The sequence below is a fragment of the Loxodonta africana genome, chromosome 4 (genome assembly GCF_030014295.1).
Source record: "Loxodonta africana isolate mLoxAfr1 chromosome 4, mLoxAfr1.hap2, whole genome shotgun sequence".
Taxonomy (NCBI): domain Eukaryota; kingdom Metazoa; phylum Chordata; class Mammalia; order Proboscidea; family Elephantidae; genus Loxodonta; species Loxodonta africana.
In genome coordinates, this window is record NC_087345.1 from 53,150,088 (window position 1) to 53,176,742 (window position 26,655).

A 26,655-nucleotide genomic window follows, 5' to 3' on the forward strand; every position below is an offset into this window, starting at 1 on the left:
AATTGGGAGGGCCAGTCAGCCAAAATGGGGGGGTTAAGGATAAGGGCTATAGACCGTATTCTTTCAGGCAGTAAATATTTGTTGACTGAATGGAAGCAGTGCAGCGGTAACAATTCTAAAATAACAAGCAAAAGAACCTGTGCTTCTCACTGTCAAGCAATTTGGTCATTCATTAGGATAAATAGATTCATTTGTTAAGTCATTCACTCAATAACTTTTTTTCCTTTGCTTGAATGGAGAAAAATTCCTGTAATGTAAACTTTTGACTCTTCTCAAAACAAGTTGATCATTCATTGGGATGGTTCAGTTTCATAAGTTTTCAAAGTCTATTCATGCTCACTGAAAAACATTTAAAATAAATGTTACATGCAAGCTGATCAAACTGCATAGACTGTATGAAGGTGCTTTATACTTGTTTTAATATATTTGTATGGTACTTATAAATTGTGTTTCCAAAGACCAGATCTGGAAAGTGAAATAGATATTGGCTCGGATCTTTAATTCTCTTTGATTATTTCAATCTTTATGGTTTCTTAATTAATATATAACAACACAAATGCAAACTATTGTGGCTGGAGAGTTGTTTGTGTAAATTGTAAATCCCTACTGTACGACTAGCTGCTTTTCTTTGTTTTTTCATATTGAAACCTCAGTGTGATCTAAGCATGGGATTCATCTAAAATTAGAATAAACATCTGTATAGAAGCAAATTATGTGTTAGAGTAGTGAGAATTCTGTAAGTCTCACTTTTGGAATTGTTAATTGAATTTTGGGTAAAAATAGATAAAAAGAATCTCCGTTCATTAGATGTGGGCATTGTCTGGAAGTTGTTGTTAAATGGGTAAAGACAAATATAATCAAATTCTTATTTAAAAACATTCTTATGTAAATAAGAGAACTTAAAAACATAAGAATAAGGATCCCTGAAGAATTACCAGCAGGAGTTTTATATAAAAAAAAACAAAAAAAAATTTTTTGTTTTTTTTTTTTTGTTTTTTTTTTTAGGGGTTTTATATACACATGATTTATTTTAAAAAGTAGTTGGGAAATTTTCAAGGTAGGTCAAAATGTTTATGCTGTATATAATAGCTATAAATAATGTAAACTGCATGATTTCTATTCCTAGCAATAATTGAAGACATCTTCTAACTATGCCTGAATTGTTTTGCTAAGGCAGGTCAGGTAAATCCCCTAGGTAAAGGACCATAGAACAAGAATTCTGACCTGGATAAATATTTGGATCATACATGCAATGAAACATTTTATTAGTTTTCAAAAGGCATTAAATCAAAATGCTTAAAGAAGTAAATTATAAAAAAAACAAAATTATAAAGGCCTCCAAAATTGGAAACGTGGATTGGAAACCGGACTTTGCTGTATCTTTTTCTTTGTGACCTCAACTATATTCCCTATGCTGGTTTTCTCATGTGTAAAATGAAGACAATTGTGCTCAATTTATAGGGTTATTGGGAAGACTAAATGAGATAACGCATGTAAATTGCTTCACACAGTATGTGGCATATAAAACATGTTGAACATGTTGCAGCTATTATTATTGTTGTTTGTAGTTCTTAATTAAGAATTTAATTTCCAGACTCTTGTTTCTTTCTTCCTTATCTGACTTGATGGAAGAGTCCTGTACATTAATATTTTCAGAAAGATAAAGAAGAGAAAAACCAAGTGAAAATTAAATTAATTTAAATGCCTTTTCTTTTTTATTTTGATAATGATATTGGTGGTAATGAGTTCCAGGGTAACCTTAGACTCCAGGAAAACATTTTGTCATATGAAAATCCATTCTTACGCTAAAGCACATAAAAACAACATGTTCTTCAATGAACATAAGTGATATTACCTAAACCAAAATATACTTGCAAACATACTAGTAATGTATTTTAAAAGACCATGAAATATCCCACTACTTCATATTTACATATTGTGTCTTATTTCTTGCCTTAAGCTGCCCTTCCTTGATCCTGCTCATAACCTCCTTTATAGTTGCCTGTGTTTCTACTCTGCCTCCTCACATCTGGATGTGATTATCAAAAAGCCTATGTCAGTACTTCTTGCTCTTTTTCTTCTTTATTCTTCCAGTGAGCTCTTCCATGACCAGGGCTCCTTTTTAACCTTGAGTCATGTAATAAGAGAGTTTGGAAAACCTTCCAGGTCATATAGTCTTTTGTGCAGATGTCTCTACGTAGAAGATTTTTTTATCCATGTATCAGTCCTCATGTACTTTTCTATCCATTTATTTCTAACTCTTCAAATGTCTTTTCCACTTAAATAGTCTGCTATCATTTAACCTTCCACAAATATTTCTAGAGTACCTCCTTTTCATCAGTGTCCTAAGAACTGGGAATAAATAGTAAATCAGATATAGTTTCTATAGGGCACTCACTGTCAAAATAGGAAGTCAGAAAACTACCAGCCAATTGCAAGAGAAAGTGAAAAATTATATGAGACCTTGGAAAATGCTAAAGGTTGTGTAACATTAATCCTTGAGAGGGGGATAATCCCAGAATATATCCTAAAGTGAGTGACCTTTAAGATAAGCCTGAAAAGAAGTCTAACAGGCCATCAAGAAGGTGAAAATGCAACCAACGAGGTATAAAAACTCACAGCCAGGATGACATTTTGTATATGTGTGACTGCAAACCCTTCAGTAAACTAGAGCATAAAGTATGAATAGGAAGATAAAGATATGAGTCCAGATCAGTTTATTATTGTCATTACATAATGAGTACTTAGTATATACAACCTTTAACTAAGTATTTTACAATGTTGTTGTTGTTGTTAGGTGCTGTTGAGTCAGTTCCAACTCATAGTGACTGTATGTACCACAGAAGGAAACACTGTCCGGTCCTGAGCCATGCTCACAATTGTTATGTTTGAGCCCATTGTTTTGCAGCCGCTGTGTCAATCCATCTCATTGAGGGTCTTCCTCTTTTCTGCTGACCCTGTGCTTTACCAAGCATGATATCCTTCTCCAGGGACTGACCTCTCCTGACAACATGCCCAAAGTATGTGAGACTATCCTTGCTTCTAAGGAGTGTTCTGGTTGAACTTCTTCCAAGACATATTTGTTCGTTCTTTTGACAGTCCATGGTATATTCAATATTCTTCTCTAATGCCATAATTCCAAGGCGTTGATTCTTCTTCTGTCTGTCTTATTCATTGTCCAGCTTCTGCAAGCATGTGGTGCCATTGAGAATACCATGCCTTGGGTCAGGCACACCTTAGTCTTCAAGGTGACGTCTTTGCTTTTCAACACTTTAAAGGGGTCCTTTGCAGCAGATTTCCCCAACGCAGTGTGTCTTTTGATTTCTTGACTGCTGCTTCCATGGGTGTTGATTGTGGATACAAGTAAAATTAAATCCTTGACAACTTCAGTATGTTCTCCATTTATCATGATGTTGCTTGTTGGTCCACTTGTTTGGATTTTTGTTTTCTTTATGTTGAGGTATAATCCATGCTGAAGGCTGTAGTCTTTGATCTTCATCAGTAAATACTTCAAGTCCTCTACACTTTTAGCAAGCAAAGTTGTGTCATCTGTATAATTCAGGTTGTTAGAGAGCCTTCTTCCAATCCTGATGTCCCGTTCTTCATATAATGCAGGCTCTTAGATTATTTGCTCAGCATACAGATTGACTAGGTATGGTGAAAGGATACAACCCTGACGCACACCTTTCCTGACTTTAAACCATGTGCTATCCCCTTCTTCTGTTCAAAAGACTGCCTCTTGATCTATGTACAGGTTCCTCATGAGCACCATATGTTGTGGAATTCCCATTCTTTACAATGTTATCCATAACTTGTTATCATCCACACAGTCAAATGCCTTAGTATAGTCAATAAAACACAGGGGAACATCCTTCTGGTATTCTCTGCTTTCAGCCAGAATACATCTGACATTGGTAATCATATCCCTGGTTCCACATCCTCTTCTGAATCCAGCCTGAATTCCTGGCAGTTCCCTGTGGATATACTGCTGCAGCTGCTTTTGAATGATCTTCAGTAAAATTTTGCTTGCATGTGATATTAATGACAGAGACCAAATTCAAGCTAATTTGAGCACAGATGGAGATTTTTGTGGAGGTTGATATTGCTGAAATGCCAGGAGTAAAAATAACTTAAAATTTCTTGAATTGGGAGTATAAGTGATTTATCAGGGCTCCGTGTCTTCCACATGCTTTCTCCATGAGGAAGAGCTGATGGCTAACAGCATTTCGATCACATCTTGCAGGTAGAAAGAGAGCATCTTCCCCTGCAGCTCTGTCAGAAACAATTCAGGAAGCATTATGTTTGCCCTGGCTCAGATCACATGCCCACTCATTTGGCATAGGGAAGGAAAATTTACCAGTGAAAATATAAGATGCTGTTACAAAAAAGGAAGATGACCAGCATTCTATGAACCTTCAATGTATTGATAAACCAAACCAAATCAAACCCATTGCTGCTGAGTTGATCTCAACTCATAGTGACCCTATAGGACAGAGTAGAACTGCCCCATAAGATTTCCAAGGAGCAGCTGATGGATTCAAAATGCTGACCTTTTGGTTAGCAGTCACACACTTAACCACTGTGCCACCAGTGCTCCAATGTGTTGATAACACCCTGAACATGTGTGCAATATTTGACTATATGTGAATCTCTCCAGAGGAGGCGTCCATACTTTTAGATGTGCAAAGGATTCCAGGGTGGGAAGGTGTCAGTACTTGGAAAGGACATGCTTCTCCCTCTTCTCCCAATTGATGTTGTTGTCATATACCGTTCAGTGGATTCTGACTCATAGTGACCCTATAAGACAGAGTAGAACTGCCCCATAGGGTTTCCAGAGCTGTAATCTCCACGGAACCTGACTGCCACATCTTTCACAGAACAGCCTGTGGAGTACAAAGGCAAATGCAAAGCCATGTAAGACGATGTTACAAAGTCGAAAGCTTAAGAATATGGAGTTAACTTATACTTGATTCCTACTTAGTTCCACTTGGTAATTTATTTTTACCTCTGTTTAATCACTTTTCAAATGTGGGTCATAACAACTGTTTTGCAGATAAAAATAGTTTAGCACAGGATTTGGCACATAGCGAGCTTTCAGTACTTTCTTGTAGTTATATAAGAAATTGATAAGCCTAGAGCTTTCCCAGAAATGTAACCTCCCATACAGCATGTCATTCTTTTTGGAGTGGGCCATGTTGGATGGCAGTAATGAGTCCAGGCATTCCTCAGTACTCTTATAGACAGGTCAGTTGGGCTTTCCCTCTGATAGCATATCATCTCAGCAAGAGCCCACAGCATGTTTCCAAGTTATCAGCTGCTTTTTATATTTACTTGCTATTGCCGGTGGGTTCTCTCAGGCTATCTCCAATATTGACTTCTGAAGTTAGCTGGGAGGATTTTCTAAGGAAGGCATATGCTATCTTCAGCTACAGTGATTTTCTAGGTGATCATCTTAGCCCCCTCAAACATATTGGAGCAAGGACTCAGCCCCCAAAGTTGGATTCCAGAAAGAGAACTTCTCACTTTCCCCAATGTGAAAGGAAGACTCAAGCTCATTAATGCCTACAATTAAGTCATATGCTGAAATTTTGCTTTTATGACTCTTCAGGGTAATTTGTTATGGGGGAAAAATTAAAAAAAAAAAAAGTTGCCTTCATGTAGATTCTACTCATGGCAACCCCATATGTTTCAGAATAGAACTGCACTCCATGAAATTTTCAGTGACTATGATCTTACAGAAGTACATTGCCAGGCTTTTCTTCAGAGGCACCTCTGGTTAGACTCTAACCACCAACCTTTCAGTTAGTAGCTGAGTGCTTATCTGTTAGTACCACCCAGAGACTCTTAACAGAATCAAATCACACAGGGTGATTGAGAATATATTCTCCTATTCCAAAAGCCTAATGTATGGACTTGATTACCAAAAAAAAAAGTACTGGTTCATGGTTGAAAATTATGTCCCATTTGGAATTAACTATCATGTAACTGCCACTTTGCAAACAATGTGCAGCTTACAATTTTTTAAAACATGTTGGCACAATCATACTTGCATACAATGTTACCATATGAATTTGGTGTGTAGATGCTCTTTCTATAAAGATATTGATTCATCGCTTTACAAATTTATTCAGCAAAACTTTATAGATGGCCTACTTAAGACACTACAATATATTTAAATTTTATCTGATTTATGTACAAATGGAAGGTAATCTTTTAGCTGAGAGTTAAATTTGGTGTTTATGATATTTTATAATCAGCCTTCCTTAACTCGTAAGTAGATTAAATAATAGAAAAAAAAGTGCATAGGACTTTTTAAATTTATTGGTAGGGCCTCTGAATAGCACGAATGGCTTATGCTCATCTACTAACCTAAAGGTTTGGCAGTTTGCAACCACTCAAGGTTTGCCTTGAAAGAAAGTACTGGCAATGTATTTCTGAAAAATCAGACATTGACTATCCTGTGGAGCAGAGTTACATTCTCTAACACATGGCATCACCTGGAGCCAGAATCATCTAGATAGCAGCAGGTTGTCTTAGCACATCTGTTAAGTTCTTGTTGTCGTCACAAAATGTTGGCAAGCAGTGAGTTCTAGCTAGATTTTCAAAAATTTATAACAAAATTTTATTACATATAAATGATAATAAAATTATTCTATGGGAAAAATAAGACGTTAAGAATGTACTCTTCAAAATTATGTTACCAGTAACTTTCATTCTTGTTGTTCCTTTGATAAAATCCATTTTATGTCAACTAATATAAGATGAATATCTCTGAAAGTTGTTGAGTGTTCTAAGTCTTTACCTTTTGTTTTTTTCTGAATTAATTGTGTTTTGATCCTTTCTTCCCATTTCCATTCATCATTTAATTCAACACATTTTTATCGAACACCTCACATGTAATATTACGTGCTGTATCATATGAAATCATTTTTAATAAAGCATTACATTGAAAATTATTTTCCCATGATATATTATCAGAATTTGTGCTAACCAAATTGGTAAATAAATGAATAAAATATTACATTTTAATGAGTGTTACACACAAAGAATAAACAGGGATATATTATAGAAAGTGATTGATAGACAAGTCTGTTCTATCAGAAGAGTGATTTTCAGTTGAGTTTTAAAAGCTGTGGTCCAGGCTGGGAAGGATGGCTCAGACAGTGTGTTGTTGTTGTAAAGTGCTGTCGAGTCAGTGCCAACTCATAACGACCTTAGGTACAATGGAACAAAACACTGCCCGAGCCTGAGCCATCTTTACAATCTTTGCAATGCTCAAGCCCATTGTTGAAGCCACTGTGTCAATCTATCTCACTGGGTGTCTTCCTCCCTTTAGCTGACCCTCTACCTTACCAAGCATGATGTCCTTCCTTCTCCCAAAATTGTTCAGTCCTGATAACATATCCAAAGTACATGAGATGAAGCATTGCAATCATCACTTCTAAGGGGCATTCTGGCAGTACTTCTTCCGTGCTAGATTTGTTCTTTCTTCTCACATTCCATGGTATATTCAGTATTCTTCACCAACACTATAATTCAAGGCATCAATTGTTCTTTATTCATTGTCCAGCTTTCACATGCATGTGAGGTGATTGAAAATACCATGGCTTGGGTCAGGACACCTTAGTCCTCAAAATGACACCTTTGCTTTTTAACACTTTGAAGAGGTCTTTTGCAGCAGATTTACCCAATGCAGTATGTTGTTTAATTTCTTGACTGTTGCTTCCATGGGTGTTGATTGTGGATATAAATAAAATGGAATCCGTGACAACTTTGATCTTTTTCCCGTTTTCATGATGTTGCTTTTTGGTCCAGTTGTGAAGATTTTTGTTTTCTTTATGTTAAATTGTAATTCATACTGAAGGCTGTAGTCTTTGATCCTCATCAATAAGAGCTTCAAGTCCTCTTCACTTTCGGCAAGCAAGGTTGTGTCATGTAATAGCATAGGTTGTTAATGAGTCTTCCTCCAGTCCTGATGCTGTGTTCTTCTTCGTATAGTCCAGCTTCTTGGCTTATTTGCTCAGCATACAGATTTAATAAGTATGGTGAGAGGATGCAACCCTGATGCACGCCTTTCTTGACTTTAAACCATGCAGTATGCCCTTGTTCTGTCCAAATGACTGCCTCTTGGTCTATGTACAGGTTCCTCAGGAGCACAATTAAATGTTCTGGAGTTCCCATTCTTTGCAGTTATCCATAAATTGTTAACATTTTCATAGTCGAATGCCTTTGCATTGTCAAAAAAAAAAAAAGCAAGTAAATATCTTTTTGGCATTCTCTACTTTTAGCCAAGACCCATCTGAATAAGGCTTGAATTTTTAGCAGTTCCCTGTTGATGTACTGCAGTAACCGCTTTTGAATGATCTTCAACAAAATTTTACTTGTGTGTGATATTAATGTTCAATAGTTTCTGCATTCTCTTGGATCACCTTTCTTTGGAATGGGCATAAATATGAATCTCTTCCAGTTGGTTGGCCAGGCAGCTGTCTTCCCAAATTTTTGGCATAGATGAGTGAGCACTTTCAGCACTACATTCATTTGCTGAAGCATCTCAATCGGCATTCCGTCAGTTCCTGAAATTTTGTTTTTCACCAATGCCTTCGGTACAGCTTTGACTTTTTCCTTCAATATCACTGGCTCTTGATTATATGCTTCCTCCTGAAGTGGTTGAACATTGATTAATTCTTTTTGCTACAGTGATTCTGTGTATGCCTTCTGTCTTCTTAAGATGTTCCCTAAGCCATTTAAATATTTTGCCCATAGAATCCTTGGGTTGTTTTTGTATGGCCTTTCTTGCCATGATCTTTTAAGTCCCACCCAGGTGATTGGGAGGAACTATATTGATAGAATAGTTGTAGCCTACCAACGGGCTTGGTCAGTTTTGCCATCCCGCTAGGCTTGAAATAAGCCACTTCAGAGGCAGGAAAGTGAAGAGTCCCACCAAAACCACAGAAGAAAAGCCAGGAGCTGGTGCATCTTTTGAATCCAGGATCCCTGCACTGGGATTCTCCTGGGACTAGGTGACCAAGAGAGAGCAAGCTGTAACCCTGAAGGCAGTGACAAGCAGTAGGAGGAGAGGCCCAGCAGCAGGAGACAGCTCAGTGGGCTTCCTGACCCACAAAGAGAAAAAAACAAGAAGAAACCTACACCTGACCCACAAATTTGGGATTTGCCAACCACCACAACCATGTGAGCCATTTCTTTTATATGGTTGGTGAGTTCTATAAGAACTATTGCAAAGAATTAGAGAACCCAAAGAAGGAAGGGAAAGTACTGAGGGGAGAGTGAGTAGTTGATGTTAGAGATGATGGGGTGGTACAGCAACTTGGAAAATTGGACATTTGAGACATCTATAACCTCTGCCTCATATGAACCACCTTTGTGCTGATCCTCATAAAATAAATTATTTGTTTAATATTGAGACTTGAGGCTTGAATTTTTTCTTCAGATCTTTCAGCTTCAGAAATGCTGAACTATTTTTCTCTTTGGGTTTTCTAAATCTAAATTTTTGCATATTTCATTATAATACTTTACTTTGTCAAGCCGCCCCTTGAAATCTTCTGTTCAGCTCTTTTACTTCATCATTTCTTCTTTGTGCTTTATCTACTCTACATTCAAGAGCAAGTTTCAGAGTCTCTTCTGACATCCATTTTGATCTTTTCTTTCTTTCCTGTTTCATGATCATTTGCTTTCTTCATGTATATTGTCCTTGATGTCATTCCACAGTTCGTCTGGTCTTTGGTAATTAGTGGTCAATGTGTCAAAGCTATTCTTGAGATGGTCCCTAAATTCAGGTGGGATATACTCAAGGTCCTACTTTGGCTCTCGTGGATTTGTTTTAATTTTCTTTAGCATTAACTTGAACTCGCATATGAGCAATTGATAGTCTGTTTCACAGTTGGCCCCTGGCCTTGTTCTAACTAATGATATTGAGCTTCTCCATTGTCTCTTTCGACAGATGTAGTTGATTTAATTCCTGTGTATTACATCTGGCAAAGTCCACATGTATTGTCGCCATTTTTATTGTTGAAAAAAAAGTATTTGCAATGAATAAGTCATTGGTTTTGCAAAATTCTATCACACCATCTCTGGAGTCATTTCTATCATCATGGTCATATTTGCCAACTATCAATCCTTCTTTGTTTCCAATTTTCACATTCCAGTCACCAGTATTTATCAATGTATCTTGATTGCATTTTGATCATTTTCAGACTGCAAAAGTTGGTAAAATCTTCAATTTCTTCATCTTCGGCATTGGTGGTTGGTGCATAAATTTGAATAATGGTCATATTAACCAGTCTTACTTGTAGGTGTATGGATATTATCCTATCACTGACAACATCGTATTTCAGGATATATCTTGAAATGTTCTTTTTGATGATGAATGCAATGCCATTCCTCTTCAAGTTGTCATTCCTGGCATAGAAGACCAGGTGATTGTCTGATTCAAAATGGCCAATCCCAGCCCATTTAATCCCCTAGGATATCAACCTTTATGTGTTTCATTTCATTTTTGACAACTACCAGTTTTCCTAGATTCCTACTTTGTGCATTCCACGTTCCAATTATTAATTTCTATTTGCAGCTATTTCTTCTCATTTTGAGTTGTGCTACAACAGCAAATGAAGGTCCTGAAAGCTTTCCTCCATCTACATCATTAATGTGGACTCTTCTTTGAGGAGCCAGCTCTTCTCCAGTTGTATATTGAGATTTTTCCAACCTGAGGGGCTCATCTTCTGGTACAATATCAGAGACACTGTTCCACTGCTATTCATAACATTTTCACTGGCCAATATTTTCAGAAGTAAATTGCAAGGTCTTTATTCCTACTCTGTCTTCGTTTAGAAGCTCCACTGAAACCTGTCCACTTTGGGTAGCCCTGCTGGTATTTGAAATACCAATGTCATAGCTTTCAGCATCACAGCAACATAAGCCACCAGAGTATGGCAAACTGTCAGAAGAGTGGTGGGAAGCAAAGGGATGAAAGAGTGAATTGAGATGATGTTGAAGAGGTATGTGAGGACCAGATCATGTAGGACATTATACAACTTGTTATGAAGTTTGAATTTATGCTAGGTAAGTTGGGAAAACATTTTTTTTTTTTTTTAGAAAGTTGAGGAGTGAAGTGATATAACTTGAGCTTTAAAAAATGAATCTGACTGCTTTGTGAATAATAGATTGTAGTTATGCAAGAGCAGAAATGCAAAACCTAATTACATGGTAATTGCAGTACTATAAGAGAGTGAGGAGTGTTTACATAGTAGGTCTTCATTATGTGATGATTCACACTTAAGAAATAGTATGACATATGTACAAATGGCAGAGTTCATATGCAGGATCACCTAATCTCATGAACATATCTTGGCCCATCTGAGCATTGGAGCAATATAGGCATCAGTACAACCACCAAACCCATTGATATCTTTCATTTATTTGATGATTATTGATGTGTTACGTAGCATGTGTCATAATTTCAACATAAGTGATTTGAAATATTGTTCAATATTATATATTAAATATTTACTATGGACATTGTTTGCTCTAGAACCAATACTGGCTCAATATCTGAGTTGATAATATAATAGAATTTGCCATGAAATAAATGTTTGGGGATTAACATAATGTTAAAATTTCCAAAATATTGTACAGATTGTAAATCTATAGATAGAAAATGTATTTAAAAAATTTTAAAAGAGTGGAAAGTATTCTTCACTCTATATTACTAAGATCATTTATAATACCAATGAACGTGTTTCTTACTGGAATCACTCATTTGTGTAAAATGGAGCAGAAAGTTTGCAAGAATTAATTGTCCCCTGAGATTTCTTTTTTTGTTGCAAATTAACTAAGTTTGGACTAGAGTGCCAAGATAATGACCATTAGAAGTGATATTATGATTTGTATAAATACTATTCAAAATGTTAATCTAAGTTTTAAAAATATTTTTGAATATTTGCAAAATATGAACATTTGAATAGAAATTAATGTCCACTTTCTGATCACTTGTTAGTATTCATTAGTTCTTAACCATGTTTAATTTTATTTTTTTAATTTATGCTCAATTTTAGATTCTAAAGGCATAGTGTTTTTATTTTGCAGATTGTTGCATTGCGTGAACAAAATGTTCATATTCAAAGAAAAATGGCATCCAGTGAGGGATCCACAGAGTCAGAACATCTTGAAGAGATTGAGCCTGGTCAGAAAGTCCATGAAAAGGTAAGACACACACAATACACTCTACCATGGAAATGTTTACTTGTTGTGTCATTTGATAGGGATATGAAATAGGAACTTCATTCAATAAACATCCTTTGAATTTGTTGATTTGTTGAAGAATTGCGATGACTTCTCTTCTTATAACTTGTTCCTAATTTGATTAAAAAAAAAAACACAATTACATATATATAATTGAATTTGCAAATAAGTGTGTGTGTTCATATACAATGTACATTCAGGACTATTTTAAGTAAGATATCAATATTTTTTAATTATAAGTGATATGACACACAGTTGGTAACTAATCTATGGTTCATTACTGCTTTCTTTTTGGTAATCTTTTATTGGGCTTCATATTTTCCTTGTTTGAGAAGGCACCAGCAGTACTCCTGTTAAGGAGAAACTATGTAAAACAATATCTGAAATCATGGAGCCCTTACCATTTTTTTAGAATGGAGTGATTCTCCTTTTGGGTGGGCTTAGATCTAGGCAAAGAAAACCAGCAGTGTGTTTGGCCACCAGCAGAAGGATTTTTCTGTGCTGATCCACTTATTTCCAGTACAAGAGAAAAATTTTATTGGTAGGTCTGGAATCAAATGAAAATTGCATAGGAGTGTGTACGTGCTGGGCCATGATTCTCAGGAGAATCTCTTGGATATTTGCCTTTAAGAACTTATATCTTTGGATGGTTGTGCTCCTTAGTCATCAAGTCTACATGAATCAGGTAGCTAAATTGGTGTAATTTTGAATGTCGAGGTTCTAAAATATGGAGATTAAGAACCACGTGACTGAACAACAAAACAAATAGCACTATACTGCTTACTAGAAAATAAATTGAGCACTTCCTCAATTACCCAGTTGAAACAAATTCAGGGGCTCTTCATATGTTTCCGACTTCAAGTGTAAAAGCAAAAGACACCAAGTAAACCAGATAAATTTCCTTTAATTGCCTTCATTAAGGGCTTCACTGTTTTAGCCTTTATCCACATATTTTGTAGAAATCTTAAGCTAGGTATTAAAAAATAAACTATAATTTGACAGATGGATTCCAGGAGATGTATTTCAGATTAGAATAAAAATTATTTATTTTTCCTTCGGATATATAAACTTATATTAATGAAGAAAATAAACCACGAACATCTTTAGAACAAGTCATTTGCACTCAAATATCAGTTTAGGAAGATAAAGTGTAATTTTCTAATACTGTTCCATTGTAATCATGTCATCAGTAGTAGGCTGCTATGTCTTTACTTGGAGAATAGTATAGTCATGTTGGTTTGGATATGAAAATGGCCTTTATGATCACCCAGTCTTTCTCTTAAGATCTATAAAATATTGTTTTATATAATGCTATATTTATGCTACTTCATTCTGGAATTGGAATTGTATATGATATTAAGAGGTGGGAGGCAATGTAAAAGACATATGCCTTTCTCAGGCATAAACAACTTGAGGTCTTATCAATTATCTAACAAACTAATCGATGCTTACAGCATTGTTCTAGTATTTCTTGGGGGTGTTCATATACTTTTTTTTTTTAATATTATTTCTTCAAAATATATCTCCTAAATATTCAGGCCTTACAGAATGTAAGATTGTCCGTGTCAGATTGATTTTCAGAAACTGTTTACCAATTTAGGGTTAAGAATTATCTCTGCTGAGCTTTACAGATACAGGTGTATATGAGGAAGATTCTGAGTAGTTGGTGACCTAAAGTATTAATTTTTAAATGTCTTTGTCTTCCAAGTCTTGGTGAGGCATTTCAGCCATTATAGATGAGAAATTCTGTACCGTTGCGAACAGACTTATTATTTGTTGTGGATATAAGTAAAGAATTTTAAACCTTGTGGTTATTGGTATTCATTATTTTCAATTTCTGCAATTGCAAGAATGGATTCCAAATGCATTAGGCTAAGGATATACTATTATTGTTTAAAATAACTTGCCCATCTCCTCCAACATGAAATGAATTATGTGTAAAGTGTATCTCATGTATATATATATATAGTTAAAGATAAAGAAACCATGTTTCAATTCATATTATTCCCAAGATGATTTAAGACCATGTTCCAGAAGCTTTATATCACATTTCTTTTACTTGACATTTTTTATAAAATATAAAATAATATCCTAATTGTCATTTTCATGTTCCTTACACAATTACTCCTAAATTACATACATATAAGTTTATATAAAGCATCTTTTCTTTTCAAAATTATCCCCTATGACATGACTATTTGAAATATATTAATACTATCGAAGATCAACTTGTTACACTCTGTTGGAGTGTGTTTATGCAATGAAAGTTATCAGTGTAAAATGGCTGTAGTATTAAAGTATAAATTTCAAAGTGGTATTAGGAACATAAATAAATAAATAAAAACACCATAATAGACACACACACATACAGACACACCAAACTATTGTTAGCTACTGTGGAACTGTAAGAAAGTGACTCGTAAATACTAGTCAAAAGATTACCCTTGTTTAGGGCAGTAAAATTACTTAAATTACATGGCCAGGGTGGGTTATTAGCCAACAGGAGATAGTTTACATCAATGACTTGAGAACTCTGTTGACAAAAATAGTCTCATGAGAGTATACTATATTACTCCCAGAAAATACCTATAATTATTACCAATCTTTTTCAAACAAAAAAATAAAAAGAAAAATGAGTTTGACTGACACAATTTTAAATATTTCTGTGTGACCTTAATTTTAATTAGTTGTTCTAGAAGAACATAAATATTCATAGGATAATGAAAATTTTCAGAGCACCAATTTTACTTCAGTTAAAGTCCATAGCTGGGTTCAATAGCTTTCTTCCTGTTGATTTCTATAAGGGGATTTATTTGTTTTTGTTTTTGTTTTTCAACAAACAGGTATAAAATACATAATACTTGCCAAATATCTCTCTTGTAAAGGAGATAATAATACTCATGGCTGGGATATTCTGTTCTTCCAATTATTTCTCCAGTGGCAAAATTTTGTTGAGTCATGTAGATAAGTACAGTAGTAGGCACTGTCAGAGATACAGAAAACATAACCCATGTAATAAATTTACTAAGAATCTAGAATAAGAAAAATCCATCCTTATTGATGGAGCCCTGATGGTGCAGTGGTTAAGTGCTACAGTGAGCTACAGCTGCTAACCAAAACATCAGCAGTTGGAATCCACCAGCCTCCTTGGAAACCCTATGGGGCAGTTCTATTTTGTCCTGTAGGGTCGCTATGAGTCAGAATTGACACGATGGCCATGTTTTTTTTTTTTTTTTCTTTTTTTTGATTAATATTGCAAAACATGTTAAAGAAAGTATCACCAAAATATTATAATAGATCTTAAAGGAAAGATAAATTAATCCTGATTGGGGGGTGTTAGAGAGCAGCATGGAATAGTGGTGGAACACATGCAGAGTTTGGTCAGTAGACCTGGCTTCAAATCCCATTTCTGCCAATTACTAGTTAAGCGGCCATACTCTATAGCCTCCCTGAGCCTCTGTTACAGGTAAAATAGTTATACCTAACTCACAGCTTTGCTGTACAGAACAGAAATACTATGATTTAGTTGGCCTTGCTATGGCCCTCTGTGCTCCTCTCCATGGGATGAAGAGTCTGTAGGACCAAGGGGACACATGTTCCTGGAACCTATATCACCATTCTTTCTTGACCCTGCACCAAGTACCTGGCCTGTATGAGCTTCTTCCCAGAGCCATTTTGTGGCCTGACTGCACCCTGCTGTGCTCACGCCTAGGCTTTAGGAATAGCCACGGGATGGCTGATTTGTGGGGTTACACAAAGTTTGAAAGGGCTGGCTGGCATGTCTACACATGTACAGGAGATACAGACATTACAAAAGGAGCCATGGCTTGGAAGAGGAAGGGAAGAGGCTACAGTCCAAGGGCCATATCTGGGAAATTAATTTCTGGTGTGGAACTTTAAGGAGTCTGAGAATTCTTAGCTAGATCTGTTCTAATGGTTATTGTGAAGGCGTATTTGTTAGCAAAGAGAATAGGATTTATTTTTAACAGTTTGATAATTGATTTATAATTTTAAAATATTTAGGCTTATGGTATGTGAAGGACTCATGGTGAGCAGTGGTTAAAGTGCTCAGCTACTGTACATAAAAAGGTCTGTGGTTTGAACCCACCAGCGACTCCATGGGAAAAAGGCGTGATAGTCTGCGTTTGTAAAGATTTACAGCCTTGGAAACCATACGGGGTAGTTTTACTCAGTGCTATAGGGTCACTATGAGTTGGAATCAACTCCATGACAGTGGGTTTGGTTTTTTTTGGTGTTGTCTGTGTAAGCCTCTCTTTGTTTTCTTGCCCTGGACCCCACAAATGCTAGGGGCCTGCCTGTCTGCTACCCACTGTAAGAAATATAATTTAATAGCAACTCTGAAGTGTGCACATATATGTACATATCTTGTATGTATACACTGGAAACCCTGGTGGCGTAGTGGTTAAGTGCTATATCTGCTAACCAAAAGATCAGCAGTTTGAATCCACCAGGCACTTCTTGGAAACTCTATGGGGCAGTTCTACTCCGTCCTACAGGGTCACTATGAGTAGGAATCGACACGAAGGTAACTGGGTTTTGTTTTTTTTTTTTTTTATCGTGTACATTCGTGGGGATGCATATGTAAAACTGAAACAGAAGTTTCACAAAACTATATGTTGATGTACATAATGTGTTTTGATATTTCTTATTACATTTTGTTTCTTTTTTTTTAATGCTTATTTTACTCACTAAGATGATTTCATAATCCCCTAATAGGTCACAATTTGCAGTTTGGGAAAACTTGTTCACATCATTAGTGTTAACCAAGAAAGTACTATCCATAGTTAATAAAATAACATTAACTAACTTAAATAATTAAATCAACCCTTGCCAAGCTTTTGCTTCTTATGTACTCTCTATTGCCGTGTATGAAACACATTTAAAAAAAAATCTTTGTACTCCTTTAGTGTCGGACACCTTGGAATTTGTGAATATACCAGAAATCGTATTAAAATTTTGGACATGAGCACGTATATATTTTTTCACTGAGATGGCTTCATGCCTTTCATAGAGTGTTAACACAAATTTTTTAAATGTATCCATGATTGTGGTGCAGTGGATCACTTGAGTGGCCTTTCTCTCCATGGTCTTGTCACTCCCACCCAAGTGATTGGGCAGGACTGTACAGACGGGATAATCGTGGCCCACCAAAGGGATTGGTGAGTTTTGCCATCCCACTGGGTTGGAGGAGAGCCTTCCCAGAGGCAGGAAAGGAAAGGATCCTACCCCCACCAAGAAAGAACAGCTAGGAGCAGAGAGCATGGGATCTCTGTGATGAGAAGCTCCTGGACCCAGGAGTCAGAGAATGAGCTGGAACAGTGAAGGCAGTAAGAAAGGGTGACAGAGACCCAGCAGGAGAGACCTAGCAGCAGGAGACAGCATGGTGGGCTTCTCAGCCCAAGGAGAGAGAAAACTGAATGTCTTTGGGCAGAGGCTGAGGGCCAGAAAGATGTGTGCCTGTCAGCATGACTGGTAAGAGGTTGTCCTGATGGAAGAACTGTATCCTGAGTGTTCCTGAACCGGAATTGTAACTGTTACTTCCCTAAGAAACCCCATAATTATGAGTATTGTCTGTGGGTTCTGTGTGGCCATTGCAATGAATTATCGAACCCAGTAGAGAAGCAGAGTGTGCCGTGGGAGGGATGATTGGTGTCATAGTTGATAAAGATGGCGGCGAGAGGAGGAATGTCTGACCTCCGCCTCACAGGAAATCAGCCTTTGGCTGTTGATCTTGATTCTTCTTCCCACTTGTGAAATTAGAGGAAGTCAGACACCACTCCCACGCCATTTTTACAATCATGTAGCCAGAGTGCCAGATAAGTGTCAGGCAACTCTAGAAGTGACTCTTTACTCCATCCTCCCCAAATTTCAGGACTGACATGAAGTTCTGGTGATTTTACCCCTTATTTCTCTCAATCCATCAGTTTCTCTCCAATCCATTAATTCCCCGCTTGGTTCAGGGTCTTGCCATTTTTTACTTGAATTGTTGTTGTATTAGTCTCATAACTGCCTTCTTTCTCTTCATACCTTTCACCATTCCTCCAAATCAGATCCTCATCAGAATTTTAACCTTACTACCACACAGTAGGGGGGTATTGGTGGCTCAGTGATAGAATTCTCATCTTCCATGTGGGCAGCCTAGATTCAATTCCCAGCCGCCACACATCTGTTAGTGGAGGCTTGCATGTTGCTATGCTGCTTATCAGGTTTCAGTGGAACTTCTAGACTAAGACAGACTAGGAAGAAGGACCTGGCTATCTACTTCTGAAAACTAGCCAAATCAGTGGATAACAATGATTTGATCATGGGGATGGCACAGGGCCAGGCAACATTTTGTTTGTTTATGCCTGGGGTCACCATGAGCCAACGAACAACTCAAAAGTAGCTAATAGCAACAACCACACAATACTCATCATGTGACTTACCTACTTAAAAAAAATTATCCCCATAATAAACTATGGAAGATTTAGCTTTCCTCTTCCTTTCTCCTCTGTCTTCTCTGCTGAATCTTCACTAACTACTTCTTCTCATAGTTATCCCACAAACATGCAACAAAGCCCAAAAATATTTATGATATAAATCTGTGTACATTTATTTCCTCCACCTAAGCAATGATATTCTTCTCCACTCTTGAGTTCACTACAGGGCTTCAAACTGGTTCATTCTGGTTCAACCCCCTGCTAAGAATTTGCATTTCCATCCCAGATACACTGAATCGTAATCAACATTTTAACAAGATCCCCAGTTGATTCCTATGTATAATAAATTTTGAGAACTACCGCTCTTCTAGTAGAAACCCTGGTGGCACAGTGGTTAAGTGCTGTGGCTGCTAACCAAAAGGTCGGCAGTTCAAATCCACCTGGTCCTCCTTGGAAACTCTATGAGGCAGTTGTATTCTGTCCTATAGGGTCACTAGGAGTTGGAATCAACTCGACAGCAATGGGTTTGGTTTTGGTTTGTTCTACTAGTGGTTCTCAGAGTTGGTCCCTAGCTAGCAGCATTAGTATCACCTGGGAACTTTGTTGGAAATGGAAATTCTCAGCAGGGGTTTAAACCAGAGTGGACCAATTCAAAGCCCTGGTTCACTAGGACTGAAGAATAAAACAGAAATACTATTTTTCCCTTAGATTGCTAGAAACACAGGTAATTAAAAATATTTTTAATCTATAGGATTTTTTATTAAGTGGAACTTATTGAACTTAGATCAGCAAAACAATACTATCAATTGCCAGGACCAGAGAGAGTTTTGTTGGTAACCCCAGTGATAGCAATGATGATTTCTTTTAAGCCAAATATTACCTACTGAAGTGTTAAGGATTTAAGAGTTACTTTAGCTCTTTCATGGCTAAGGGTGAAGGAGTGGGCTAATCTTTCAGTGACCGTATAACACTAGCTCTTTGGCATGTCGCATGAGGTCCTTCTAGAGCTGGCTGGCCTCTTTTCACCTCTCAAGCTTCTTTGCTTACCACCGCTTTGCATTTAGGCACACTGAATAAGCCAAGCAAATTCTTCCGTTTTAAAATTTTTGTTCTTATTATCTCCTCTGCCCGGAATCTGATATTAATAGTGTTTGTTCTTTAAATTAAAATAAAATTAAACAATCATTTAAGCAACAATAATATATAAATGTGAGATGTGAATAGACATAAAATTAGAGATAGGCTTTTATTTGGATGTTTTCAGTTATTTTATTCCTGCCAGGTAGGTAGAAGAATTATAGTCAGAACTACTTAAAATAAAATGAAGAATCAGTGTCAAAAATAATCCTAGGATCAAACATTCTAATAATTTACTCTCTAGTTTTTGTGTTGTAGAATGTTGTGGAAGAAGGACATTGAGCTAACGTGTTATAAAAGATGGAAAATATGATGCATCTTTACCAAACTTAAGGCTTTTGTAGATTTTTGGCAATGCAATACTGTATTTTAGACTGAACAACCAATGACAAAAATAGGCACTTAAAAATTAATACAGTTTTGTAAGCAATGTGTTACTCAGTGAAGACAAATGGATTTTATTTCATTATTCCGTTATGTCATATTATGACATAATATGAAGGTTCTGCATACTTTTACACAAACCTGTTAGCTGTACATTTAAATGTTTGCCTTAGGAAGATACCACACTTCTTTTTTAAAAATACTAATGAGCATCATTTGTCACAAAGGTCATTCTTTTACTGACCTCTGCTAAATTCTAACTGAAAGCCATCATCAGTAGTGATTCTTTAGTGTATTAATCACTGCATTTTGCCCATTTTTATAAATCCTCTTGAGTTCATGTAGACAACCCCAACAATTATTCCTACAAAAATTTAGTCTTTGAACTGTAACTTATTTCATGCATTATTGATTAAGCTCTGATTCCTGTTCTGATTCAGAAATAGTTATCTTTTGCATTTATTTACGTGTGGATAAAACTAATAGAATATTTCTTTGTGTATTGATCCCATATACTGTGCTCTGATTTCTAATAATAACATGAATGTTAGGAAAGTATACCCTTCTCTTTTATTCTTCAATTGAATTTTCAAACAGTGAAACCACCTAGGAGAGTGGGAGTTCTGAATTTTAGAATGACTTCTCTACTAAGGGTTCTTAGAATTGGTCCCTAGCCAGCAGCATTAGCATTGCCTGGGAGCTTGTGTTGGTACACTTAGGAAAAAGAAGGGTCCTTGTATAGCCATGAATATATGGCTGGAGTGACCTAGAGGTTTGTATTTGACTAGAGGAAGGCCCAAAAGAGGCAAGGTAGGGCTGGTTCATGATACGTACATGAAAATATCTCATTTCAATTTTATAGGAACTGGGTTGCAGGGAAGCATGTGACCAAGAGTCAGGGACCTTCTATGTGAAATGGCAAAAATAAAAATTTTCTAATGTTGTTTGAGAGCTTAATGAGATATTCCTTCAAAACAAATAATCTCTGATGGCAATGCCTGGTTTATTCTGCTTTAACTATGACCTTACTAGTTGGGAAGTTAAAGTGGAATTGAACCCTCTCTCTTTAGTAATAGATTTCATATCATTTTTATTATTATGTCAGACTTGAGGGAAGCATTGTAAATATATCTTATTTTGGTGGAAGCAAGGTATTTTCAAAGAATTTCAAAGACTGATTTATTCATTTATCTCTATCCTATTGCATAATTAGAGGATCTCACTATGAGTGGGAATCAACTGGAGGGCAATGGGTTAGCTGAACTCTATACCAAGGAACCTGCCCCCTTCTGGAAATACAGAGAAGAAGAAATTATTTTTCTTCCCTCTGTGTCGGTTTATCTGACCTGTAAAACCAATCCAGGAAAATTTTTATGTTTACTATTAAGATGTTACTAAATTGACCCAATTTTATTTTTCACTGTGGTAGGAATTACCCATCTCAAAATTTCCACTGAAACACTAATTACCCAGGAATTTAATGGATGATTCAGAGAAGCTACCCCCAACACCCAAAAAGAGGATTCATAGGGCAACTAAATTAGAGAACATTGTGCTATGCAAATTTAAACTGGTATCTTTACTGTTGTATTTCTTAGAATTTTTAGTGTTTTCAAGCCCCCAAAAGGGAACACAGTATGCAGTGTTTCCTAATTTGCATGACCAGAAATCCCCTTTATGACCAGAGACTAGCACATCCTGCAATCAGTATTCTGCAGAATATTACTTAATGCTGTCTCTGTCCTTTTAAAAATAGGCAAATTGCATTCCAAATCTGTACAGAAACCGCATTAACAGAGGTGCCACGAGCCAATAAGAACAAGATAAGTTACTGTATACTTTTACAGTTTTCCAAAAGTGCTTTTCATAAGCTGCTTCCTTTGATCTCTGTGACAACCATGTGAGTTTTGTAGAACAAGGATTATAGGCACAAAGTCATATAGCTAGTGAGCAGGAGGAGTTGACATAAATAGTGTAACAAATATATAAAGATTAAAAGTGAACTGTGGTTGAAGAGAGGTAGCTTATAAATTTTCTGATTTTGTGGATTTCAAAATAGTAAGGTATTTATTTTAAGCAGTCATAAACCTGCCCATGTGTCTAAGGAGAAGAGATAAACAGGTTGAACATAAAGAAGTTAAAAAAAAAAAAGAAATTTCAAAAATAAACCTTAGACAAAGAAAACTTCGTTATACCTATGCTGATATCTTTAGCAGTCCTCTAGTCAAATGTATACCTCACCTTCATCATCAATTTTTTTCTCTAACTATTCCATTCCTATAACATGCAAAGCTCTTCAAAATTAAAAAAAAAAAAAAAACCTTTTAGGATCCATGGGATATAAAGTTGCCTATCCACTTGTTCAGGTTCTAAGGTTTTTTGGGAAGCCACTTTCCCAATGACAGAGCATGTTGCCACAAGGCAGGACCCTTTGTGACTGTTTGAAACTGAAAAAAATGGGCATATGCTACAAATTACTGTTTCTACAGGATAATTGTAGGCGATGTGTGCATTTTGGGTAGGAAAAATACAATTTTATGTGGGAACCCATAATTCCCAGTGGACTCAGGTAGAACTCTGTGTTTTTTTTTAGGGTTCAAATTAGTGAGACAATGTATTGGTCCACTGGATTCTTAGGGTAGGCTTGTGAAAGGGAACAAGAAGAAATATCCATACTACTTAACAGAAGTTCAGACACACTCAGCGATTCAGCATGCTTCCATTAATGAAAACACATGGTATCAACAAAAAATTCAAAGCAGAAAATAATAGGCTCCTGAAGGGTTAAAAACAAAACAAAACAAAACAAAAAGCCTCCTAACCTTACCTCCACCACCAGCTATTGCTCTGTTTTCTATTCCCCTTTGCAGCAAAACTCTTGAAAAGGGGTTATCTACTCACAGTCCCCTTTTACCTTCTTTTTTGTTGTTTTTAAAATCCATCCCAATCAGGGTTTTACCCTACCACTCTCCAGAAACTGCTGCTGTTACCATCATCAGTAAATTTATGTTGCTAAATAAAACGGCCAGTTCTCGGCCATATCTTTTTTTTTTTAACTTTTATTGAGCTTCAAGTGAACGTTTACAAATCAAGTCAGACTGTCACATATAAGTTTATATACACCTTTCTCCATACTCCCACTTGCTCTCCCCCTAATGAGTCAGCCCTTCCAGTCTCTCCTTTCGTGACAATTTTGCCAGCTTCCAACTCTCTCTATCCTCCCATCCCCCCTCAAGACAGGAGATGCCAACACAGTCTCAAGTGTCCACCTGATGTAATTAGCTCACTCTTCATCAGCATCTCTCTCCCACCCACTGTCCAGTCCCTTTCATGTCTGATGAGTTGTCTTCGGGGATGGTTCCTGTCCTGTGCCAACAGAAGGTTTGGGGACCATGACCTCCGGGATTCCTCTAGTCTCAGTCAGACCTTTAAGTATGGTCTTTTTATGCGAATTTGGGGTCTGCATCCCACTGATCTCCTGCTCCCTCAGGGGTTCTCTGTTGCACTCCCTGTCAGGGCAGTTGTCGATTGTGGCCGGGCACCAACTAGTACTTCTGGTCTCAGGATGATGTAGGTCTCTGGTTCATGTGGCCCTTTCTGTCTCTTGGTCTCTTAGTTGTCATGTGACCTTGGTGTTCTTCATTCTCCTTTGCTCCAGGTGGGTTGAGACCAATTGATGTATCTTAGATGGCCGCTTGTTAGCATTTAAGACCCCAGATGCCACATTTCAAAGTGGGATGCAGAATGTTTTCCTAATAGAATTATTTTGCCAATTGACATAGAAGTCCTCTTAAACCATAGTCCCCAAACCCCCACCCTTGCTCCGCTGACCTTTGAAGCATTCAGTTTATCCCGGAAACTTCTTTGCTTTTGGTCCAGTCCAGTTCAGCTGACCCTCCATGTATTGAGTATTGTCCTTCCCTTCACCTAAAGCAGTTCTTATCTACTAATTAATCAGTAAAAAAACCTCTCCCACCCTCCCTCCCACCCCACCTCGTAACCACAAAAGTATGTGTTCTTCTCAGTTTATACTATTTCTCAAGATCTTATAATAGTGGTCTTATACAATATTTGCCCTTTTGCCTCTGACTAATTTCACTCAGCATAATGCCTTCCAGGTTCCTCCATGTTATGAAATGTTTCACAGATTCGTCACTGTTCTTTATCGATGCGTAGCATTCCATTGTGTGAATATACCACAATTTATTTAACCATTCATCTGTTGATGGACATCTTGGTTGCTTCCAGCTTTTTGCTATTGTAAACAGAGCTGCAATAAACATGGGTGTGCATATATCTGTTTGTGTGAAGGCTCTTGTATCTCTAGGGTATATTCCGAGGAGTGGGATTTCTGGGTTGTATGGTAGTTCTATTTCTAACTGTTTAAGATAACGCCAGATAGATTTCCAAAGTGGTTGTACCATTTTACATTCCCACCAGCAGTGTATAAGAGTTCCAATCTCTCCACAGCCTCTCCAACATTTATTATTTAGTGTTTTTTTGGATTAATGCCAGCCTTGTTGGAGTGAGATGGAATCTCATCGTGGTTTTAGTTTGCATTTCTCTAATGGCTAATGATCGAGAGCATTTTCTCATGTATCTGTTAGCTGCCGGAATATCTTCTTTAGTGAAGTGTGTGTTCATCTCCTTTGCCCACTTCTTGATTGGGTTGTTTGTCTTTTTGTGGTTGAGTTTTGACAGAATCATATAGATTTTAGAGATCAGGCGCTGGTCGGAGATGTCATAGCTGAAAATTCTTTCCCAATCTGTAGGTGGTCTTTTTACTCTTTTGGTGAAGTCTTTAGATGAGCATAGGTGTTGGATTTTTAGGAGCTCCCAGGTATCTGGTTTCTCTTCGTCATTTTTGGTAATGTTTTGTATTCTGTTTATGCCTTGTATTAGGGCTCCTAAGGTTGTCCCAATTTTTTCTTCCATGATCTTTATCGTTTTAGTCTTTATGTTTAGGTCTTTGATCCACTTGGAGTTAGTTTTTGTGCTTGGTGTGAGGTATGGGTCCTGTTTCATTTTTTTGCAAATGGATATCCAGTTATGCCAGCACCATTTGGTAAAAAGACTATCTTTTCCCCAGTTAACTGACTCTGAGCCTTTGTCAAATATCAGCTGCTCGTATGTGGATGGATTTATATCTGGGTTCTCAATTCTGTTCCACTGGTCTATGTGCCTGTTGTTGTACCAGTACCAGGCTGTTTTGACTACTGTGGCTGTATTATAGGTTCTGAAATCAGGTAGAGTGAGGCCTCCCACTTTCTTCTTCTTTTTCAGTAATGCTTTGCTTATCTGAGGCTTCTTTCCCTTGCATATGAAGTTGGTGATTTGTTTCTCTATCACCTTAAAAAATGTCATTGGAATTTGGATCAGAAGTGCATTGTATGTATAGATGGCTTTTGGTAGAATAGACATTTTTACTATATTAAGTCTTCCTATCCATGAGCAAGGTATGTTTTTCCACTTAAGTAGGTCCTTATTAATTTCTTGTAGTAGAGCTTTGTAGTTTTCTTTGTATAGGTCTTTTACATCCTTGGTAAGATTTATTCCTAAGTATTTTATCTTCTTGGAGGCTACTGTGAATGGTATTGATTTGGTGATTTCCCCTTCGATGTTCTTTTTGTTGATGTAGAGGAATCCAAGTGATTTTTGTATGTTTATCTTATAACCTGAGACTCTGCCAAACTCTTCTATCAGTTTCAGTGGTTTTCTGGTGGATTCGTTGGGGTTTACTGTGTATAGGATCAGGTCATCTGCAAATAGAGATAATTTTACTTCCTCTTTGCCAATCCAGATGCCCTTTATTTCTTTGTCTAGCCTAATTGCTCTGGCTAGGATTTCTAGCACAATGTTGAATAAGAGCGGTGATAAAGGGCATCTTTGTCTGGTTTCCGTTCTCAAGGGAAATGCTTAAATGCTTTCAGGTTCTCTCCATTTAGAGTGATGTTGGCTGTTGGCTTTGCATAGATGCCCTTTATTATGTTGAGGAATTTTCCTTCAATTCCTATTTTGGTGAGAGTTTTTATCATAAATGGGTGTTGGACTTTGTCAAATGCCTTTTCTGCATCAATTGATAAGATCATGTGGTTTTTGTCTTTTGTTTTATTTACGTGGTGGATTACATTAGTGGTTTTTCTAATATTAAACCAGCCTTGCATACCTGGTATAAATCCCACTTGGTCGTGGTGAATTATTTTTTTGATACGTTGTTGAATTCTATTGGCTAGAATTTTGTTGAGGATTTTTGCATCTATGTTCATGAGGGATATAGGTCTGTAATTTTCTTTTTTTGTAATGTCTTTACCTGGTTTTGGTATCAGGGAGATGGTGGCTTCATAGAATGAGTTGGGTAGTATTCCGTCATTTTCTATGCTTTGAAGTACCTTTAGTAGTAGTGGTGTTAACTCTTCTCTGAAAGTTTGGTAGAACTCTG

General features: G+C 36.8%; 1 protein-coding gene across 7 annotated transcripts in view; it reads left to right on the top strand.

The window, feature by feature from the left end:
• Window positions 1-26,655, top strand: part of PPFIA2 (PTPRF interacting protein alpha 2) — a 552,369-nt gene that overhangs the window by 365,471 nt on the left and 160,243 nt on the right. For all 7 annotated transcript variants that reach the window (XM_003405226.3, XM_003405230.3, XM_064283784.1 and 4 more), the window contains one exon: window positions 12,100-12,216. In XM_003405226.3, the coding sequence (XP_003405274.2) occupies window positions 12,100-12,216 (117 nt within the window). The remainder of the gene's footprint in view (window positions 1-12,099; window positions 12,217-26,655) is intronic.